General features: G+C 42.8%; 1 protein-coding gene across 1 annotated transcript in view; it reads left to right on the forward strand.

The window, feature by feature from the left end:
• Positions 1 to 16,667, forward strand: part of LOC124790933 (glutamate receptor ionotropic, kainate 5-like) — a 173,461-nt gene that overhangs the window by 105,398 nt on the left and 51,396 nt on the right. The window contains exons 3-4 of the mRNA XM_047257824.1: positions 1,631 to 1,746; positions 9,842 to 10,009. Of these exons, the coding sequence (XP_047113780.1) occupies positions 1,631 to 1,746; positions 9,842 to 10,009 (284 nt within the window). The remainder of the gene's footprint in view (positions 1 to 1,630; positions 1,747 to 9,841; positions 10,010 to 16,667) is intronic.

The following is a 16,667-nucleotide window of genomic DNA, read 5'->3' on the forward strand; positions in this document are numbered from 1 at the left end:
TTCCATTGTTAAATGCAGGGGAGAGAGCAGATGGATTGAAAGAGTACACTGAAGGCCTCTATGAGGGAAAGATTTGTCTGATGTGACAGAAGAAAAAACAGGAGTGCATTTAGAAGAAATAGGGGATCCAGTACTAGAATCAGATTTTGAAAGAGCTTTGCAGGGCTTCATATCAAATAAGGCAGAAGAGGCGGCCATCTTACCGTGCCGTTACTATACCTATTCTGTTAGGGTCTCATAATATACTAATTTCTGTAAGTTACCAATTAATAATAAGATAGGTACATAGGCGGCCCGAGGCACTACCCTGCAATGTCAGTATGCGGCCTTCAGCAGTAAAATTTGCTGACCACCTAATTGGCCCCAGCATTTAGTTTAAAAATGATGATGACGCAGCAGTCCTTACCTATGCCTCCTGCAACTGTCGGTCTACACCGCAGGCACAACTGCTCCCTTGCCTATCTAATTTAGGCTTCCTAATAACGTTGTGTGTCTGTCACAGTTGAGCAACTGCTGCAATTTTTTTTTTAGTTTTGTTATGGACTGAAAACCCATGAAATCAACATCACACATGAAATCTTCTTTATATTTGGATTGATTACTAGTTTCGACTAACAATCAAGCTAACGTCAGATCATGAAACGTTCTTGACTAAGTTTGGTACCATTACTACTTCTCATACCGTTATAATCTTCCTTAAAATGACAGCGTCCATACACAACACAATTAAAAACAGCTTTTCATCGTTCGTGTACCATGTAATTGAAGCATGGTCATAAAACAATGGCGTTATGTCGTTACAAAAAATTGTTCAAATGGCTCTGAGATCTATGGGACTTAACATCTTAGGTCATCAGTCCCCTAGAACTTAGAACTACTTAAACCTAACTAACCTAACGACATCACACACATCCATGCCCGAGGCAGGATTCGAACCTGCGACCGTAGCAGTCCCACGGTTCCGGACTGCAGCGCCTAGAACCGCACGGTCACCACGGCCGGCTATGTCGTTACAACTCAGTAACTGACACAATCAGAATTTACATCATCTCGTAACAGAGGTCATCATATATACGTTACTGTATATCATGATCTCTGTTACGAAATTATGTAAATACTGATTGTGTCAGTTACTGAATAATAACGACATAACGCCATTGTTATACGACCGTCGTCAATTACACTGGCTACGAACGATGAAAAACTGTTTTTAATTATGTCGTGTATATCTGTTGTCACTTTAGGAAAGATTTTAACGATGTGTGAAGCCATAGTGGCACCAACACTAATCAAGAATGTTTTATGATCTGAAGATGGTTAGATTGGTAGCCGAAAATAGTAATCAATCCAAATAAAGAAGATTTCGTGCGTGATCTTGATTTCATGGGTTTTCAGTCCGTAACACAAATTTTAAAAAAACACTCAGTGAACTGAACCAGTTACTTCTTCTCACCAACAAGCCGCTCAGTGGCTCCTTAGACCAAGGAAATATTCTTGTCGCTAATGGGAAACAAACTCAGTCTGCCGTGTAACGTTTAGACATGCTTTCATGGTGTTCACACATTTATCAATAGTCCAAAAGCAACATTTTCTCGAGTTTTTGTTGCGTTTCAGGACTTGCCTTTTACAGGTCACCAACCCAGAGACGCTAGATCACCTGAATGATCTTCACAACAGGCACATCGATACAGTCACTAAGCTCAACTACCTTCTCCTCCTGCACGCAACTGACGTTTTGAATGCTAGGTGAGTACTTACGCACGAATTCTTTATCGCGGAAAACGAACGTGTGTTCCTATGTTATTATAATCTTCAACGTTTGGTTTGCATTGTATACACAATAAAATTCTTCTACTTAATCAAATTAAATATCTTTTGAGTTATTTTTCCATCAGACGAAGTTAAATTCATATACCCATACATATTATAAAAGTGTGTGTGTGCGTGTGTGTGTGTGTGTGTGTGTGTGTGTGTGCGCGTTTGTGCGTGTGCGTATGTGTGTGTTTATGTTCCATACCTCCTCCTAACCTCAGTTCCAAGCACATGTTAAAAGTAAAAGTGCGCTACTATTTTGTTAATAACTTTGCATTAATGCTACTTAACAATGAATGACATCAAAATTTTTTTTGAAACCACTGCGAAATTTTTATGGATCGTATCATATATTATACCACAGGACGTAGGCAGGATAACTATACATACAACTCCGCGTCTTCATGTTGCTTTACTACAAAAAAATATACATATTCATACACACATTCCTCATGTTTGTTGTAGATTTCAAGATTGATCAAAATACCCCCTTGGTATCAAAACTTTCAACAATTGTAAATAAACAGATAAAAATCCTTAAACAAAATTACCGTAGAAAAATTTTTCAAAGAATTTTTGTTTTTCCTGGTATTATCACATGGATCTGTATTAAATTAACATTACTAGTGCTAATTTAATTGTAGTTTTTTGGTATATGTAAAGCAATTCCTGTCGAGATACTTCGTTCTCCTCACACCGTACGAAGGTAAGGCCTCTGCAGCCTTCTGCGTGGCATTTTGACCTGTTCTTCTCAAAATGGCAGTGAAGCCTGGTAATCAGACTAAAAAGAAAATAGCCTCACTTCCACTGAGGTAAAAATTTAGCATTGAGTCCAGAGGTATCATACATGATACCCAAAAGTTTAATGCTTATAAATCCATTATATCATCAATTCACAGTTAGCTAGTAACTGAGGAATGTCCGTACAGCTTTAATAAATTATTAAAGCATGTGAAAACATTTTTAATTGGAAAAAGAAATGTCTTTACCTTAATTTCGCCGAGACAAGCTGTGCAGTTGCAGAATCCGAATTTTGCAGAAAGTGTTGCTACTTGCTACTTTGTGGTGCTCAGCGCAAGGATTTACAGAAGAGGTTCAGCTGCATACGCACCCGAGAAAAAAAATTAAAATCTGTAGGTATATATGATACCTGGGGACAGTAGAGAATAAACCACTGAACTGGTTTCAACCAAACTTGGTACACACACACATCGTCCTATCAGGTAAAAATTGGAGTGGGAGAGGGGGGGCGGGGGGGGGGGGGAAGAACTACCTACCTATCGCAGTTCAGGAGATATGACCTCATAAACACTACGATTTATGAAAACTGCAGTATCATGCATGAAGTTTTATACATGTATGCGTTACTACTGAGAAACTCCCACAGTCGATTCAGTATAAGGCAATCTTTGACAGCTGGCAGCTCTTATAACACCTTTCAAACGTAAATCGCAATGTGATGTAGGCAAAAACAGTAGCCAGTTACAGAGCTATGAAAATGCAGTGCTTTAGAGATGTTTATAAAATCATATTGTAGACACGCGAATCATCTGCTTGCAACATTATTTTCCAGGATCGTTTCTTAATTTGGATACTACATTTATACTTTTGTACATTATGCATATTCCTTTGTATGGAGGTTTCTTGATTTCAGTGGTGTCTTTACGAATACATGCAAATGAAATGTTTTCGAAATTACACAACAAAAACAGTTTATTTATTGTTTTCGTTTCTAATAGAAATTCGGGAAATAACACCCTGTCTTTGCCAGGTTCGTCAGCTAGTTTACAATAGTTTATGGAACAATGCTCGTTGTATAAATTCATACCTTTACTACTGGTTTCCATATCTTGTGACTGTCATAATTAATTAAATATCTAACACACTATACGTAATAAAAATGAAATCACTCAAATGCGAAGGGTGCCTAAAATACCTTCTAGTGTAACCAGCAGAAGTCTTTCATCTACCCTTTGAAAAACCTAGTAATAAATATAGAATAAATCACCTATGCATTCCACTCCTTAGAATTTTTCTAATCTTTTACAGCCGCCCACTTCAGCGGACTAAAACACTGAATTACCTAAGACCACATAACAGCAAACATTATTTTGGTACGACAATCATCCACACGCACAAGGCTCTAATTTTCACCACCCTCCCGGCCTCCCGGCCGCCCCCCCCCCCCCCCCCCCCCCGCCACTGATGTTCCTCTGCTTCTCCCAAGAACTCCTTCCAAATCCTTGAAATACGTGCACTCTGCCATAAATTCCTCAACCGATTACTTTCTGCCACCTGTATCCTGTCAGCTCACCTCCTCAAACGCCTAGAACTCCCGGCCTAAATCTCCCACAACCTAGAGTCCCAACATTTGAATTGTATTCTCCATCTTTCATAAACTTGCCTCTTTCCGCCCGACCTCTATCCACAGCTGTTTCGTATGTGGTAGGAAATGAGCCACAGTTTTTATATTTGTCGTGTAATGTAGGGTTCTCACACTGAATGTATATAAATCTGAACTTTTCTCCTTCGAAGAACGCTGGAATTGTCTTTCTATATTTTGTAGTTTGGGAGCAACAAATGTTTCAAATTGTTCCTTCTTTTTGGATAGCCCTGTATTACAGAATTTAAGCACTGTTCCTTCCCTAGTTTTGTTCACGAGCCTCCTTTTAATCCTATCGAACATTATACGTACCTTCGTAGTTTCTTTTCAGGATCATTTTCATAAGAGTAAGAGATCAGCAGAAAAGTGTTTCCTATCGGAGTAGAAAAAAAGGCGAATATGGTCCTGTTTATTAAACAAGTCTGATTGGAAACTGGGACACCAGCTGCCTCATTCTACCTTGCTCAGCAGTTTTAAAAAATTTTGCAAAAGTTCTGGCATGCGAACCTGTTGGCGTTCTTTTTAACATGCAACTCACCTCTCATTTCCACAAGCTCCCCTAACCGTAACTCGCTCACGACCACTAGTCCATAGCTGTAAGTCGCTGATATCCGTCCACTTCACTTGCCCATCCTCACTCACTAATTGAGTCCAACTCACTGTCATCATCATGTCTCTGTGGCCCTCCAGCTGTCACCGGCAACTGTCTCACAGCCACCGTCTCATTCGTTCTGTCGTACTAGCACTGTCTTCTCTCACTGTCACTGTCTACCCCTCCACCGCTGAACTCGTCGTGTCTGTCTATTTGCCTGTTTGACACGCTACTCTCCAAAACTAATAGAGGAATTTTCGTGGAGCTTCCACAGGTAACGTTAGCATAGCTTGGGGCAACAAACAGGCATTATTTCATCAAAATCGGAACACGGAAAAGAAGACATCGTAATTTAAAGTTGTATCTAAAATAGTCAGAGCAGCTTAGTAATATGGATATTTATCTCAGTGATACGATCGTCACGGCGTAGTGTACCGAGGAACAAATAGATGACACTAGTAATTTTTTTAACTCAGTGACAAATGTATTCAAAGTTACACAAATTTACACATTTACTCTGAAAAAGCTATTTTGTCTTTGGTTTTTGAACTTTTTCGTATTTTTTAAAATGATTTTGTTGTTGATAAGTTCTACTTAATACGATTCAGCGCAGTGAATACAATATACAATCCTCAACATGTTTAATCCATACTTCCATGCAACTGTTACCGAATGCGAAACAAACCCTGTATATTACGTTTTCATGACTAATACGATGAACCGATTTCGATTAAATTTAGTGTGGACATAGCTTGAATCATGAGGAAGAGTACAGGCTACTTTAGAAGGTAGAAACCACATCGTCCCTTAATAGGATGAAGTAGGAAATGAAACACCTTTTTTTACATCAGTGAACATAAACACTGTTAAAAATTATTACTATCGTCTGGCATTGTGAGAAGGAGAGCGATCTCTATATCAGTGTAAAAAAGCTTCCGAAATGTAAATTTTACTACCGAGATCGCAGCTGATATATATCCTGATTACCAGTTATAGCAAAGTTATATTGCCATCTTCAGATCATGTACCAAGTGAATTATAAAACTCATACGTATGGCACACTGCCATCCAGCCATTGAAAACAATGAGGTAAACTTACATAAAAGACACTCCGTGCAAGACTAATTACACTAAAATAAGATCCGTAACTGTATCAGCAAGGCACAGAGATGGCAGATACATCAAATAGAGCACATCTATTGCTATCACAAGTGTATATGCTGGTAACCAGCTCCGCACTGCTGGAAAGTTCTGTTGACAACTTTCCGACAGTATGGAGTCGGTTATAAGATCCACACCTCTGACAGCAGTGGATGATGTATTTGACACCTCTGTGCCTAAGTGATACGGTTATGGTTTTTATACTTAGTGTTGCATGTGAAACTTTTTTTCTGTAAGTTTACCTCCATATTTTCAAAGGCCAGAAGCCAAAGTGCCACAAATAGAAGCTATATAATTCACGTATCTAATGATCTGAAGATAGGAATATACACTATGTGATGAAAAGTATCCGGACACCTGGCTGAAAACGACTTAAAAGTTCGTGGCGACCTCCATCGATAGTGCTGGTTCAAATGGCTCTGACCACTATGGGACATAACTTCTGAGGTCATCAGTCCCCTAGAACGTAGAACTACTTAAACCTAACTAACCTAAGGACATCACACACATCCATGGCCGAGGCATGATTCGAACCTGCGACCGTAGGAGGTCGCGCGGTTTCAGACTGTAGTGCCTAGAACCGCTCGACCACCCCGGCCGGCTGGTAGTGCTGGAATTCAGTATGGTGTTGACCCACCCTTAGCCTTGATGATAGCTTCCACTCGAGCACGCATACGTTCAACCAGATGCTGGAAGGTTTCTTGGGAATTGTCAGCCCATTCTTCGCAGAGTGCTGCACTGAGGAGAGGTATCGATGTCGGACGGTGAGGCCTGGCCCGATGTCGGAATTCCAAAACGTCTCAAAGGTGTTCTATAGGATTCAGGTCACGATTCTGTGCAGGCCAGCACATTACAGGGGTGTTATTGCCGTGTAACCACTCCGCCACAGGCCGTGCATTATGAACACGTGCTCGATCGTGTTGAAAGATGCAATCGCCACCCACGAATTGCTGTTCAACTGAGGAAGGCAAGAAGATGCTTAAAATATCAGTGTAGGCCTGTGCTGTGATAGTTCCACGCAAAACAACAAGGGATTCAAGCCTCCTCCATGAAAAACACGACCATACCATAACACCACTGCCTCCGAATTTTACTGTTGGCACTACACACGCTGGCAGATGACGTTCACCGGGAATTCGCAATACACATTCCATGACATGGGATCACCACATTGTGTACCGTGATTCGTCACTCCACACAACGTTTTTCCACTTTTCAATCGTCCAATGCTTACGCTCGTTACACCAAGCGAGGCGTCGGTTGGCATTTACCGGTGTAATGTGTGGCTTATGAGCAGCCGCTCGACCATGAAATCCAAGTTTGTCACCTCCCAACTAACAGTCATTGTACTTGTAGTGGATCCCGATGCAGTTTGGAATTCATGTGTGATGGTCTGGATAGAAGTCTGCCTAGTACACATTACGACTCTTTTCAACTGTCGGAGGTCTCTGTCAGTATACAGACGAGGTCGGCCTGTAGGCTTTTGTGCTGTACGTGTCCCTTCACATTTGCACTCAATATCACATCGGAAACAGTGGACCTAGGGATGATTAAGAGTTTGGAAATCTCGAGTACAGACGTATGACACAAGTGACACCCGATCACCTGACAACGTTTGAAGTCCGGGAGTTCCGCGGAGCGCTCCATTTTGTTCTCTCACAGTGTCTAATGACTACTGAGGTCGCTGCACCTAATATGAAAAACGTGTGTTTTTGGGGGTCTCCGGACACTTTTGATCACAAAGTGTAACTTTGCTGAAACTAGCAATCAGGTTACCTACCAACTGCGATCTAGACAAAAAACTTTTATTCTGGAATGTTTCGTACGTTAAAAAATTGTAACATTTTTTGCACAATGAATACACTGTAAAATGTATAGTTAATTCAATAGCATTAAGCATAAATGCTCGCTTCTACCCACATGCCTCTACAAGCATCGCTCGGCTACGATGCTGCACACGTCGCTACATCGTGCATTGGAGCAAAAGGTTGGGGGGGGGGGGGGGGGGGGGGGGGGGGGGAGCATACATCACGAGGTACGCTTATATGAACTGGCAAACATGTAAGCACAGCTGACGTTATTGCATGTACAATAGCTTACTTACCATAACTAATCATGACAAAACTACTGCAAGTGGCGACTATAGAGAGGGCGTCAGTAGGTTTTGTGTCAGGAGGCACTCTCCCAGTTGGCTACTTGCCAGTTTTCCTCTGAAGGTTGCTGGCCAATGTGGCCGAGCGGTTCTAGGCGCTTCAGTCTGGAACCGCGCAACCGTTACGGTCGCAAGTTCGAATCCTGCCTCGGGCATGGATGTGTGTGCTGTCCTTAGGTTTAAGTAGTTCTAAGTTCTAGGGTACTGATGACCTCAGATGTTACGTCCGATAGTGCTCAGAGCCGTTTGAACATCTGAAGGTAGAGACCTGTGGTCACCGGTAGGCGCAGTGAAGGAAGATTCAGAATTAGTTATTTATTTCCATAAAAATACAGGTAGTGGCCTGCCTTGTAGTTGATATCGTCTGTCAATGCCCGACAAGGAGTCACGTCGTAAGCGGCCTCAAGCCCGCTCAAAACAGCTGCCACAGCACGCTTCGCTCCAGAGGGCTGCTGCATTGGCGGTTCGCCGCTTGCGGTGGCCGCGGCACCAGTTGTATCGCGACCCCGTGGCAGTGCGTGGCGGCTGCGCGTGTATTGAACGTCGAACACGCCAACTTGGGAGGTGCACTGCCCCCCTCCCTCTTACCACCCTTCTTTGTCAGTCCGCCGTACCGCAATGGTCCAGTGTAGCCTTGAAGTTCCAGGATATTGTTTTGTCGTCCAGATAGGCCCTATTCAGTCTGCCAGAAAGTCAGGAACCCTGAAGTCCTGATCCTGGTGGGATGGAAAATATGTCCAAGTCCTCCTATCTGCGACAGAGGCGGTGTTGAACTCTGCGACTGGTGATTATGTCGAGGTAGCCATGTCCAGCTGTTGTGATCCGTAGCGTGCAGGAAATCTACAACAATCTTGTGCCAGACGTCACTTCGCTGCAATCAGGGAATCAAGTGCGAACTTCATGTACACCATTGATCCATCTGACTGACTACTACCTTGAGAAATAAACTGCTAGGCTGCTTATGGAGCAAAGTAGTGGCTAATGTGCAACCTCACCGCCCCCCCCCCCCCCCTCCCGGTCATTCGTCATGATCGCATAGGGCTTGCTTGCTATTGCGAAGGTATGAACGGTTTTCCTGCTGCCATGCTCGCTTAATGAGTTTGTTACATTACAGAGCTGGTCCGTAAAAGCCCGTGCTACCATTTGTCGCATTTATCTTAGCCTTTCTTTGATCACGAAGGTGACGTACGTGACCTTGTTTGGCTGCTCTGAACCACTTGAATTTGCTTAAGTCTGCTGCCTGGCTCGCCAGAAACGCCGATGTTGTATTCTGCCCTGACCCAGTCTCGGTGGCGAAATTTTTTCATTGCATCGTAACGTCGTTGGCGTAATGTAGTGAGATAGCTTCGCTCTGGGACTCTGAAAATGTTACTCGTTTTACTGCCCTATACAAAGTTAGCATGCAACACTACTGCTATGCGAGCGCAGCCACAAGTGTACAAAAAAATGGTTCAAATGGCTCTGAGCACTATGGGACTTAACATCTGAGGTCATCACTTCCCTAGAACCCAGAACTACTTAATCCTAACTAGCCTAAGGACATCACACACATCCATTCCCGAGGCAGGATTCGAACCTGCGAGCGTAGCGGTCGCGCGGTCCCAGACTGAAGCGCCTAGAACCGCTCGGCCACATCGGCCGGCCCACAGGTGTACAATAAGTATCCTTCCCCGTGTAGCAATTTTAATAGGCAGTAGTGTAGTGTAAGCGTTTCGAGCATGTTGCCTGTGTGTTGTCACAGCCTGGAGCTGATAGTGGCGGACGAGTGGGGCTACGAGTCGAACGGTTCGTGGAGCGGCATGGTGGGCAGCCTGCAGCGGTCGGAGGCGGACGTGGGCGGCACGGCTCTGTTCGTCACGGCGGACCGCATGCGGCTCATCGACTACATCGCCATGACCACGCCCTCCGTGTGAGTAGCGCTCGCTCGCCCACGTCACCGTCACGCCTCGTTAGCCCTGTAAAACAGACCCACCTAATTTCGTTAGTCAAAAGAATTTTAATCCAAACAGTGTCCGAAACATTTAGGGATGACACAAGTATTGCTATAAATAGTACGAGGGCTATCCACAAACTACATAACGTTTTGGAATAAAAAATAAATAAAGTATTGGAAATTTTTTTTATTATATACAGATGAAAGCCACACTTAAATACTACTTTTCTACATAGTTGCCATTTAAATTAAGGCACTTATCGTAGCGATGGACGAGCTTGGAAATTCCTTCGTCGTAAAATTCGGCCGCCTGCGCCTTCAACCACGTGGTTACCTCTTCTTGAAGCTGTGCGTCGTCATCAAAACGCTGCATAGCCAACCACTTCTTCATTGCTGGGAATAAGTGGAAGTCGCTCGGTGTCAGGTCGGGACTGTACGGCGGATGAGGAAACAACTCCCACTTAAAAGATTGGAGAACTTCACGAGTGGCATATGCCGTGTGGGCCCGGGCGTTGTCGTGAATCTGCAAGATCTTTGAGCCCAACTTTCCCCTGCGCTTGTTTTGTATTGCTCTTCTGAGGTTGTGCAGAGTTTGGCAATACCTTTGAGAGTTTATTGTAGTGCCTCTTTTCAGGAAATCCACAAAAATCACACCTTTTCTGTCCCAAAAGACAGTTGCCATCATCTTCCTTGCCGACATTGTCTGCATGCATTTCTTGGGTTTTGGGGGGAATTTGTGTGCCCCCACTGCATTGACTGCAATTTTGTCTCGCAGTTCACATGCTTAACCCATGTTTCGTCACCAGTAACGATGCGATCGAGTAATGAGTCGCCATCTTTCTCGTAAGCGTCCAATAACGTTAACGCTGCAGCCATTCGCTGATTTTTGTCAATCTCTGTCAAGATTTTTGGTATCCATCTTCCACAAAACTTGTGGTAACCAAGCTTTCGGTTATGATTTCGTGCAACAAACTTCGTAAAATTTGTGGAAAACTCATAGAGAGTTCCGTTATTGTGAAATTACGGTTTTCACGGACCGCGGCATCGACTTTTTCGACAAGTTCGGCAGTCACTATGCTGGGTCTTCCACTTCACCTTCAGTGATTATGTTGTCCCCATACACTTCACAAAGCTGCCGATAGATTTCTATCTGTGTACAGTTTTTTGCAGTCAGAAACCTTATTACAGCACGCACTTCACACTTCGCGGCATTTTCAATTAACGCTGACATTTCAAACTGTCACAGTAACTCAACGTAGCACAGCACGAACCTCTCACTAGCACGGCAGGATGCCGACTGAGCGGCGGATATCCATGACACCAAGATGGCCGCGCTAGCCCCGCCCCTAACGGACACAAACGAAAACGTAATGTACTTTGTGGATAGCCCTCGTATGTTGAGTGTAGGTCTAGAAAGATCTGCTAATGATATTTTCATGGATATTAATAAATGGTTTAAAGCCAACTCACTGACATTAAGCGTCGAAAAGACTCAGTGTATGCAATTCAGAACCTGTAAGAGGTTTCCACCCAGCATATGCATAAAGTATGAAGAAGAGCAGATAGAAGAGGTTGACAGTCTTAAAATCCTGGGATTACAACTTGATAATAAATTCAGTTGGGAGGAGCACACCACAGAACTGCAGAAACGCCTTAACAAATCTGTATTTGCAATTAGAGTGTTAGCAGACATAGGCGACATAAAAATGAAAAAGCTTGCATACTTTGCCTACTTTTATTCCATAATGTCATATGGTATAATATTTTGGGGTAACTCTTCAAGTCAAATAAAAGTTTTCAGAGTCCAAAAGCGTGTAATATGTATTATTTGTGGAGTAAATTCACGGACGTCCTGCAGAAACCTCTTCAAAGAACTGGGTATACTAACTACTGCCTCTCAGTATATTTACTCCTTAATGAAATTTGTCCTAAATAATATATCTCTTTTTCCAACAAACAGCTCAGTTCATATATACAATACCAGGAAGAAAAATGATCTGCACAAAGACTTAAAAGCACTTACTTTAGTTCAAAAAGGGTCCACAACCCAGGAACACTCATCTTCAATAATTTGCCAGCAAACATAAAAAATTTAGTTACAAATAAAGATCAGTTTAAAAGGAGCCTGAAAGACTTAATAGTGGCCAACTCCTTCTACTCCATTGTATATACTCATACTATTAGTATCGTTATTTCAGCTTAAAAAAATAATGTATTGTATATACTCATACTATTAGCATTGTTATTTCAGCTTAAAAAAAAAAAAAAGATATGTTCCACATCCACGAGGATCTCCTCAGCACGGATCTATGGAACGAAAAACTAATCTAATCTAATCATGATACTAAGAAGCGATATGAAAGGGAAGATCACTTATAATCTATATTACAGGAGGTTAGTGTAAATCTTAGAGTTGTTGCAAAGGCTCTGTGAAAATTCAGTGTATTTGTACAGAAAATTGCGTACAAAATACTAATGTCACGAATTATAGACTACTGTTCCAGTGTTTGGAGTCCTTATCAAGTAGGCGTGACAACAGAAGATTTTTGAAATTTTTGAAAACATAGTCAGCGATCTTAAAAGTAGTTAAAATTAAAATTTAAAACAATCTTGATCGCAATCTTGTTCTTACACAAATGTGGATGTGATTCCTCCATAGCACAGTTATTTCCCATGGCGCTGACATCAGAAGAGAGCAAAATTAACCGTATTTCTATGGCATCACATAACCGTAACATACGACGTATCTCCCCCTAGTACAATCTTTGACAGCACCACTAACGTCCACAGCGGAACAGGACGCCATTTCCATGGTAACCCTCGATTATCCACGTAAACGCTGGGCAACGACAATCTTTAGTGCAGATTTTGTAGGTCTGAGTTTAGCGGGCAGCATACTCTAAGCCTTATTTCATACCAATGAACTATTTTAGTAGTATAATTTATATTCATTGACGAATAATGATAAATAATTGACATTACGATATATTCCAACTGTGACTGTTCCTTCGTAGTTATGTATTAAGTTGTCTAATCATGAACGTGTTTTCTGATCGGCTACTTATGATGCCATACTCAGAACGGTGGGTGTGACCAGCCCTATTAATACATGGTCCCTCCATGCACAATCAGCAGTTACACGAGCGTCGAGGGTCGACGGAACTCATCTAGCTGTGTCCATCCACCGCTCTGGGTATAATTTATTACTATTTATTTTATTTTTATGTGCTTATTATAACGTCTATACCAGGGGCGGGCAAACGTTGCACGCGGCTCATGAGCGCACAGCGCTGCACGTGTGCTACTCACGTGCAATCGTCGAATGGGGCAGTGGCGACAGCCGGCAGGTTGCGGCACTGTAGTACCAGGCTAAGCTGCGGACGTTGATGCGAAGCGACCACTGCGTAGTGAACGTTGTATTTCAAGAACCGGAAAATGCAGAGTGAATCAAGGAAACGGAGAAGTGGAGATTTTAAAAAGGAATGGGAGAATCAGTTTTTCTTTGTACATAAACGTGAAAATTCGAAATGTTTAATATGTGGCAGTATTCTCGCTGGTCAGCGCAAGTTTAGTATTGAACGCAATTATAATAAATTTCACAAGGACGAGTACAATTTACGAGGTGCATTCAAGTTCTAAGGTCTCCGTTTTTTTTTCTAATTAACTACTCACCCGAAATCGATGAAACTGGCGTTACTTCTCGACGTAATCGCCCTGCAGACGTCACATTTTTCACAACGCTGACGCCATGATTCCATGGCAGCGGCGTAGGCTTCTTTAGGAGTCTGTTTTGACCACTGGAAAATCGCTGAGGCAATAGCAGCACGGCTGGAGAATGTGCGGCCACGGAGAGTGCCTTTCATTGTTGGAAAAAGCCAAAAGTCACTAGGAGCCAGGTCAGGTGAGTAGGGAGCATGAGGAATCACTTCCAAGTTGTTATCACGAAGAAACTGTTGCGTAACGTTAGCTCGATGCGCGGGTGCGTTGTCTTGGTGAAACAGCACACGCGCAGCCCTTCCCGGACGTTTTTGTTGCAGTGCAGGAAGGAATTTGTTCTTCAAAACATTTTCGTAGGATGCACCTGTTATCGTAGTGCCCTTTGGAACGCAATGGGTAAGGATTACGCCCTCGCTGTCCCAGAACATGGACACCATCATCTTTTCAGCACTGGCGGTTATCCGAAATTTTTTTGGTGGCGGTGAATCTGTGTGCTTCCATTGAGCTGACTGGCGCTTTGTTTCTGGATTGAAAAATGGCATCCACGTCTCATCCATTGTCACAATCGACGAAAAGAAAGTCCCATTAATGATGTCGTTGCGCGTCAACATTGCTTGGCAACATGCCACACGGGCAGCCACGTGGTCGTCCGTCAGCATTCGTGGCACCCACCTGGATGACACTTTTCGCATTTTCAGGTCGTCATGCAGGATTGTGTGCACAGAACCCACAGAAATGCCAACTCTGGAGGCGATCTGTTCAACATCATTCGGCGATCCCCAAAACAATTCTCTCCACTTTCTCGATCATGTCGTCAGACCGACTTGTGCGAGCCCGAGGTTGTTTCGGTTTGTTGTCACACGATGTTCTGCCTTCATTAAACTGTCGCACCCACGAACGCACTTTCGACACATCCATAACTCCATCACCACATGTCTCCAACTGTCGATGAATTTCAATTGGTTTCACACCACGCAAATTCAGAAAACGAATGATTGCACGCTGTTCAAGTAAGGAAAACGTCGCCATTTTAAGTATTTAAAACAGTTCTCATTCTCGCCAATGGCGATAAAATTCCATCTGCCGTACGGTGCTGCCATCTCTGGGATGTATTGATAGTGAACTCGTATTGTCGAATTCTGAGCGGATGGGCGAAGTGATTGAGCTTAGGAAGAGCGATCCGACGACACTAGATGACTCTGACGTAAGTTGATGTTGTCACGAGAGATCTGCGACTTTCTTTCGTGATGCCTCTCATCTAACTGATTTATCATTTTATGGAGCACTGTTTTCAATTTTTCAGGATGACAACAATGATAGCCCAGAGGTACGTGCAAGTTATAAGATTGTGCTTAATATAGCGAGAGCTGGAAAACCATTTGCTGAAGGTGAGTTTATAAAGGAGTGCATCAGTGTCGCTGGTGATTTACTTTGCCCACAGTTTCGAGCTATCACTCTTTCTCGTCGTATAAGTGCCATGGCAGGTGACGTTTACCGTCAATTAAAGAGTGCAGTGCATGAGTTAATTGCATTTTCCATCGCACTTGATGAGTCCACAGATATTTCAGACACCGCGCAATTAGTGATTTATGTCCGCGGCGTGGACACTGCTCTGCACGTAACACAGGATTTCTTAGATATGACATCTTTAAAAAGCATGACCACCGGCGCGGACATCCTAAAAGCCGTTTAAGAAACTGTCGATTCAGATGGCTTAAACTGGGAACGTCTGGTGCACCTGCTATGAAAGGGGAACAAATGGGATTTGCTGGATTACTAAGGAAAAAGCTACAGCGTACAGAAGAATCATTGTACAGCATCCACTGCATTTTGCACCAAGAGGTACTCTGTACAAAAGCAGCAAAACTGGGGGACGTTATGCAAGTGATTATTAGGGCAGTTAATTATTTGAGATCCCACGGGCTTACACATAGACAGTTTCACAAGTATTTAGCTGAAATTGGGGAAGAGTCGGTGACATACCATACCACAGTGGAGTCCGCTGGCCTAGCCGCGGTAACGTACTCAAAAGATTTTTTGATCTGAGAGTACCAATAAATCAGTTTTTAAAGGACAAAGGAAGGTACGACACCAAGTTAGAAAATCCAGAGTGGGTTGCCGCCCTTGCATTTTTAGTGGGCATTACCGGACACACGAATGCATTGAACACAAGTTTGCAAGGAGAAAATCAGCTAATTTGTGAAATGACTGAAAAGGTGCAAACTTTCACTAGCCAGCTTGAGCTGTGGGAACGACAGCTCTCGTCATGGATCGCAGTGCATTTCCCTACTCTGTCTACTGTGCGAGAACAGAATTGCAAAGAATATGTTTCCGTACTTTGTGCAATAAAAGAGGAATTTCTCAAGCGATTTGGGGATATATCATATTTATCCCAATCTTTTGAATGGTTCTCGAGACCATTTGCTGTTTCTGTAGATGATACTCATCCCAATTTGCAAATGGAATTAATAGATCTACAGTGTAATTCTCGTCTGGGAGACAAGTTCCTTTTGGCAAGACGTGTAATAGACGTTTATCACGACTTTCCACAGCAAGAGTTTCCTCGTCTTCTCGTGAAGCCGCAAAGATAATATCAATGTTTAGCTCGACGTACATTTGTGAGAGACTTTTTTCTGTTATAAAAATTAATAAGTCTCGGTTTAGAGCAAACATCAGTGACGAAAATTTACGTAACTGTTTACGTTTGTCTGTATGTAGAAATTTTGTTCCAGACATTAAACGTATTGTAAATTCCACCTGTGATAATTAAATACAACGTATCGTAGGTAATAGGTACTCTTCCAAACCCTGATTTCTTTCAAGCATTCCTACTAACCTTATTCCTTTTTGGAGGATTTGGGGGTTACAATATTTAATCTCGTTACGACAGTCCTGTGTTCACTAATCCCTGTATCCG

Source organism: Schistocerca piceifrons, chromosome 1, assembly GCF_021461385.2.
Source record: "Schistocerca piceifrons isolate TAMUIC-IGC-003096 chromosome 1, iqSchPice1.1, whole genome shotgun sequence".
In the NCBI taxonomy this organism is placed as follows: Eukaryota; Metazoa; Arthropoda; class Insecta; order Orthoptera; family Acrididae; genus Schistocerca; species Schistocerca piceifrons.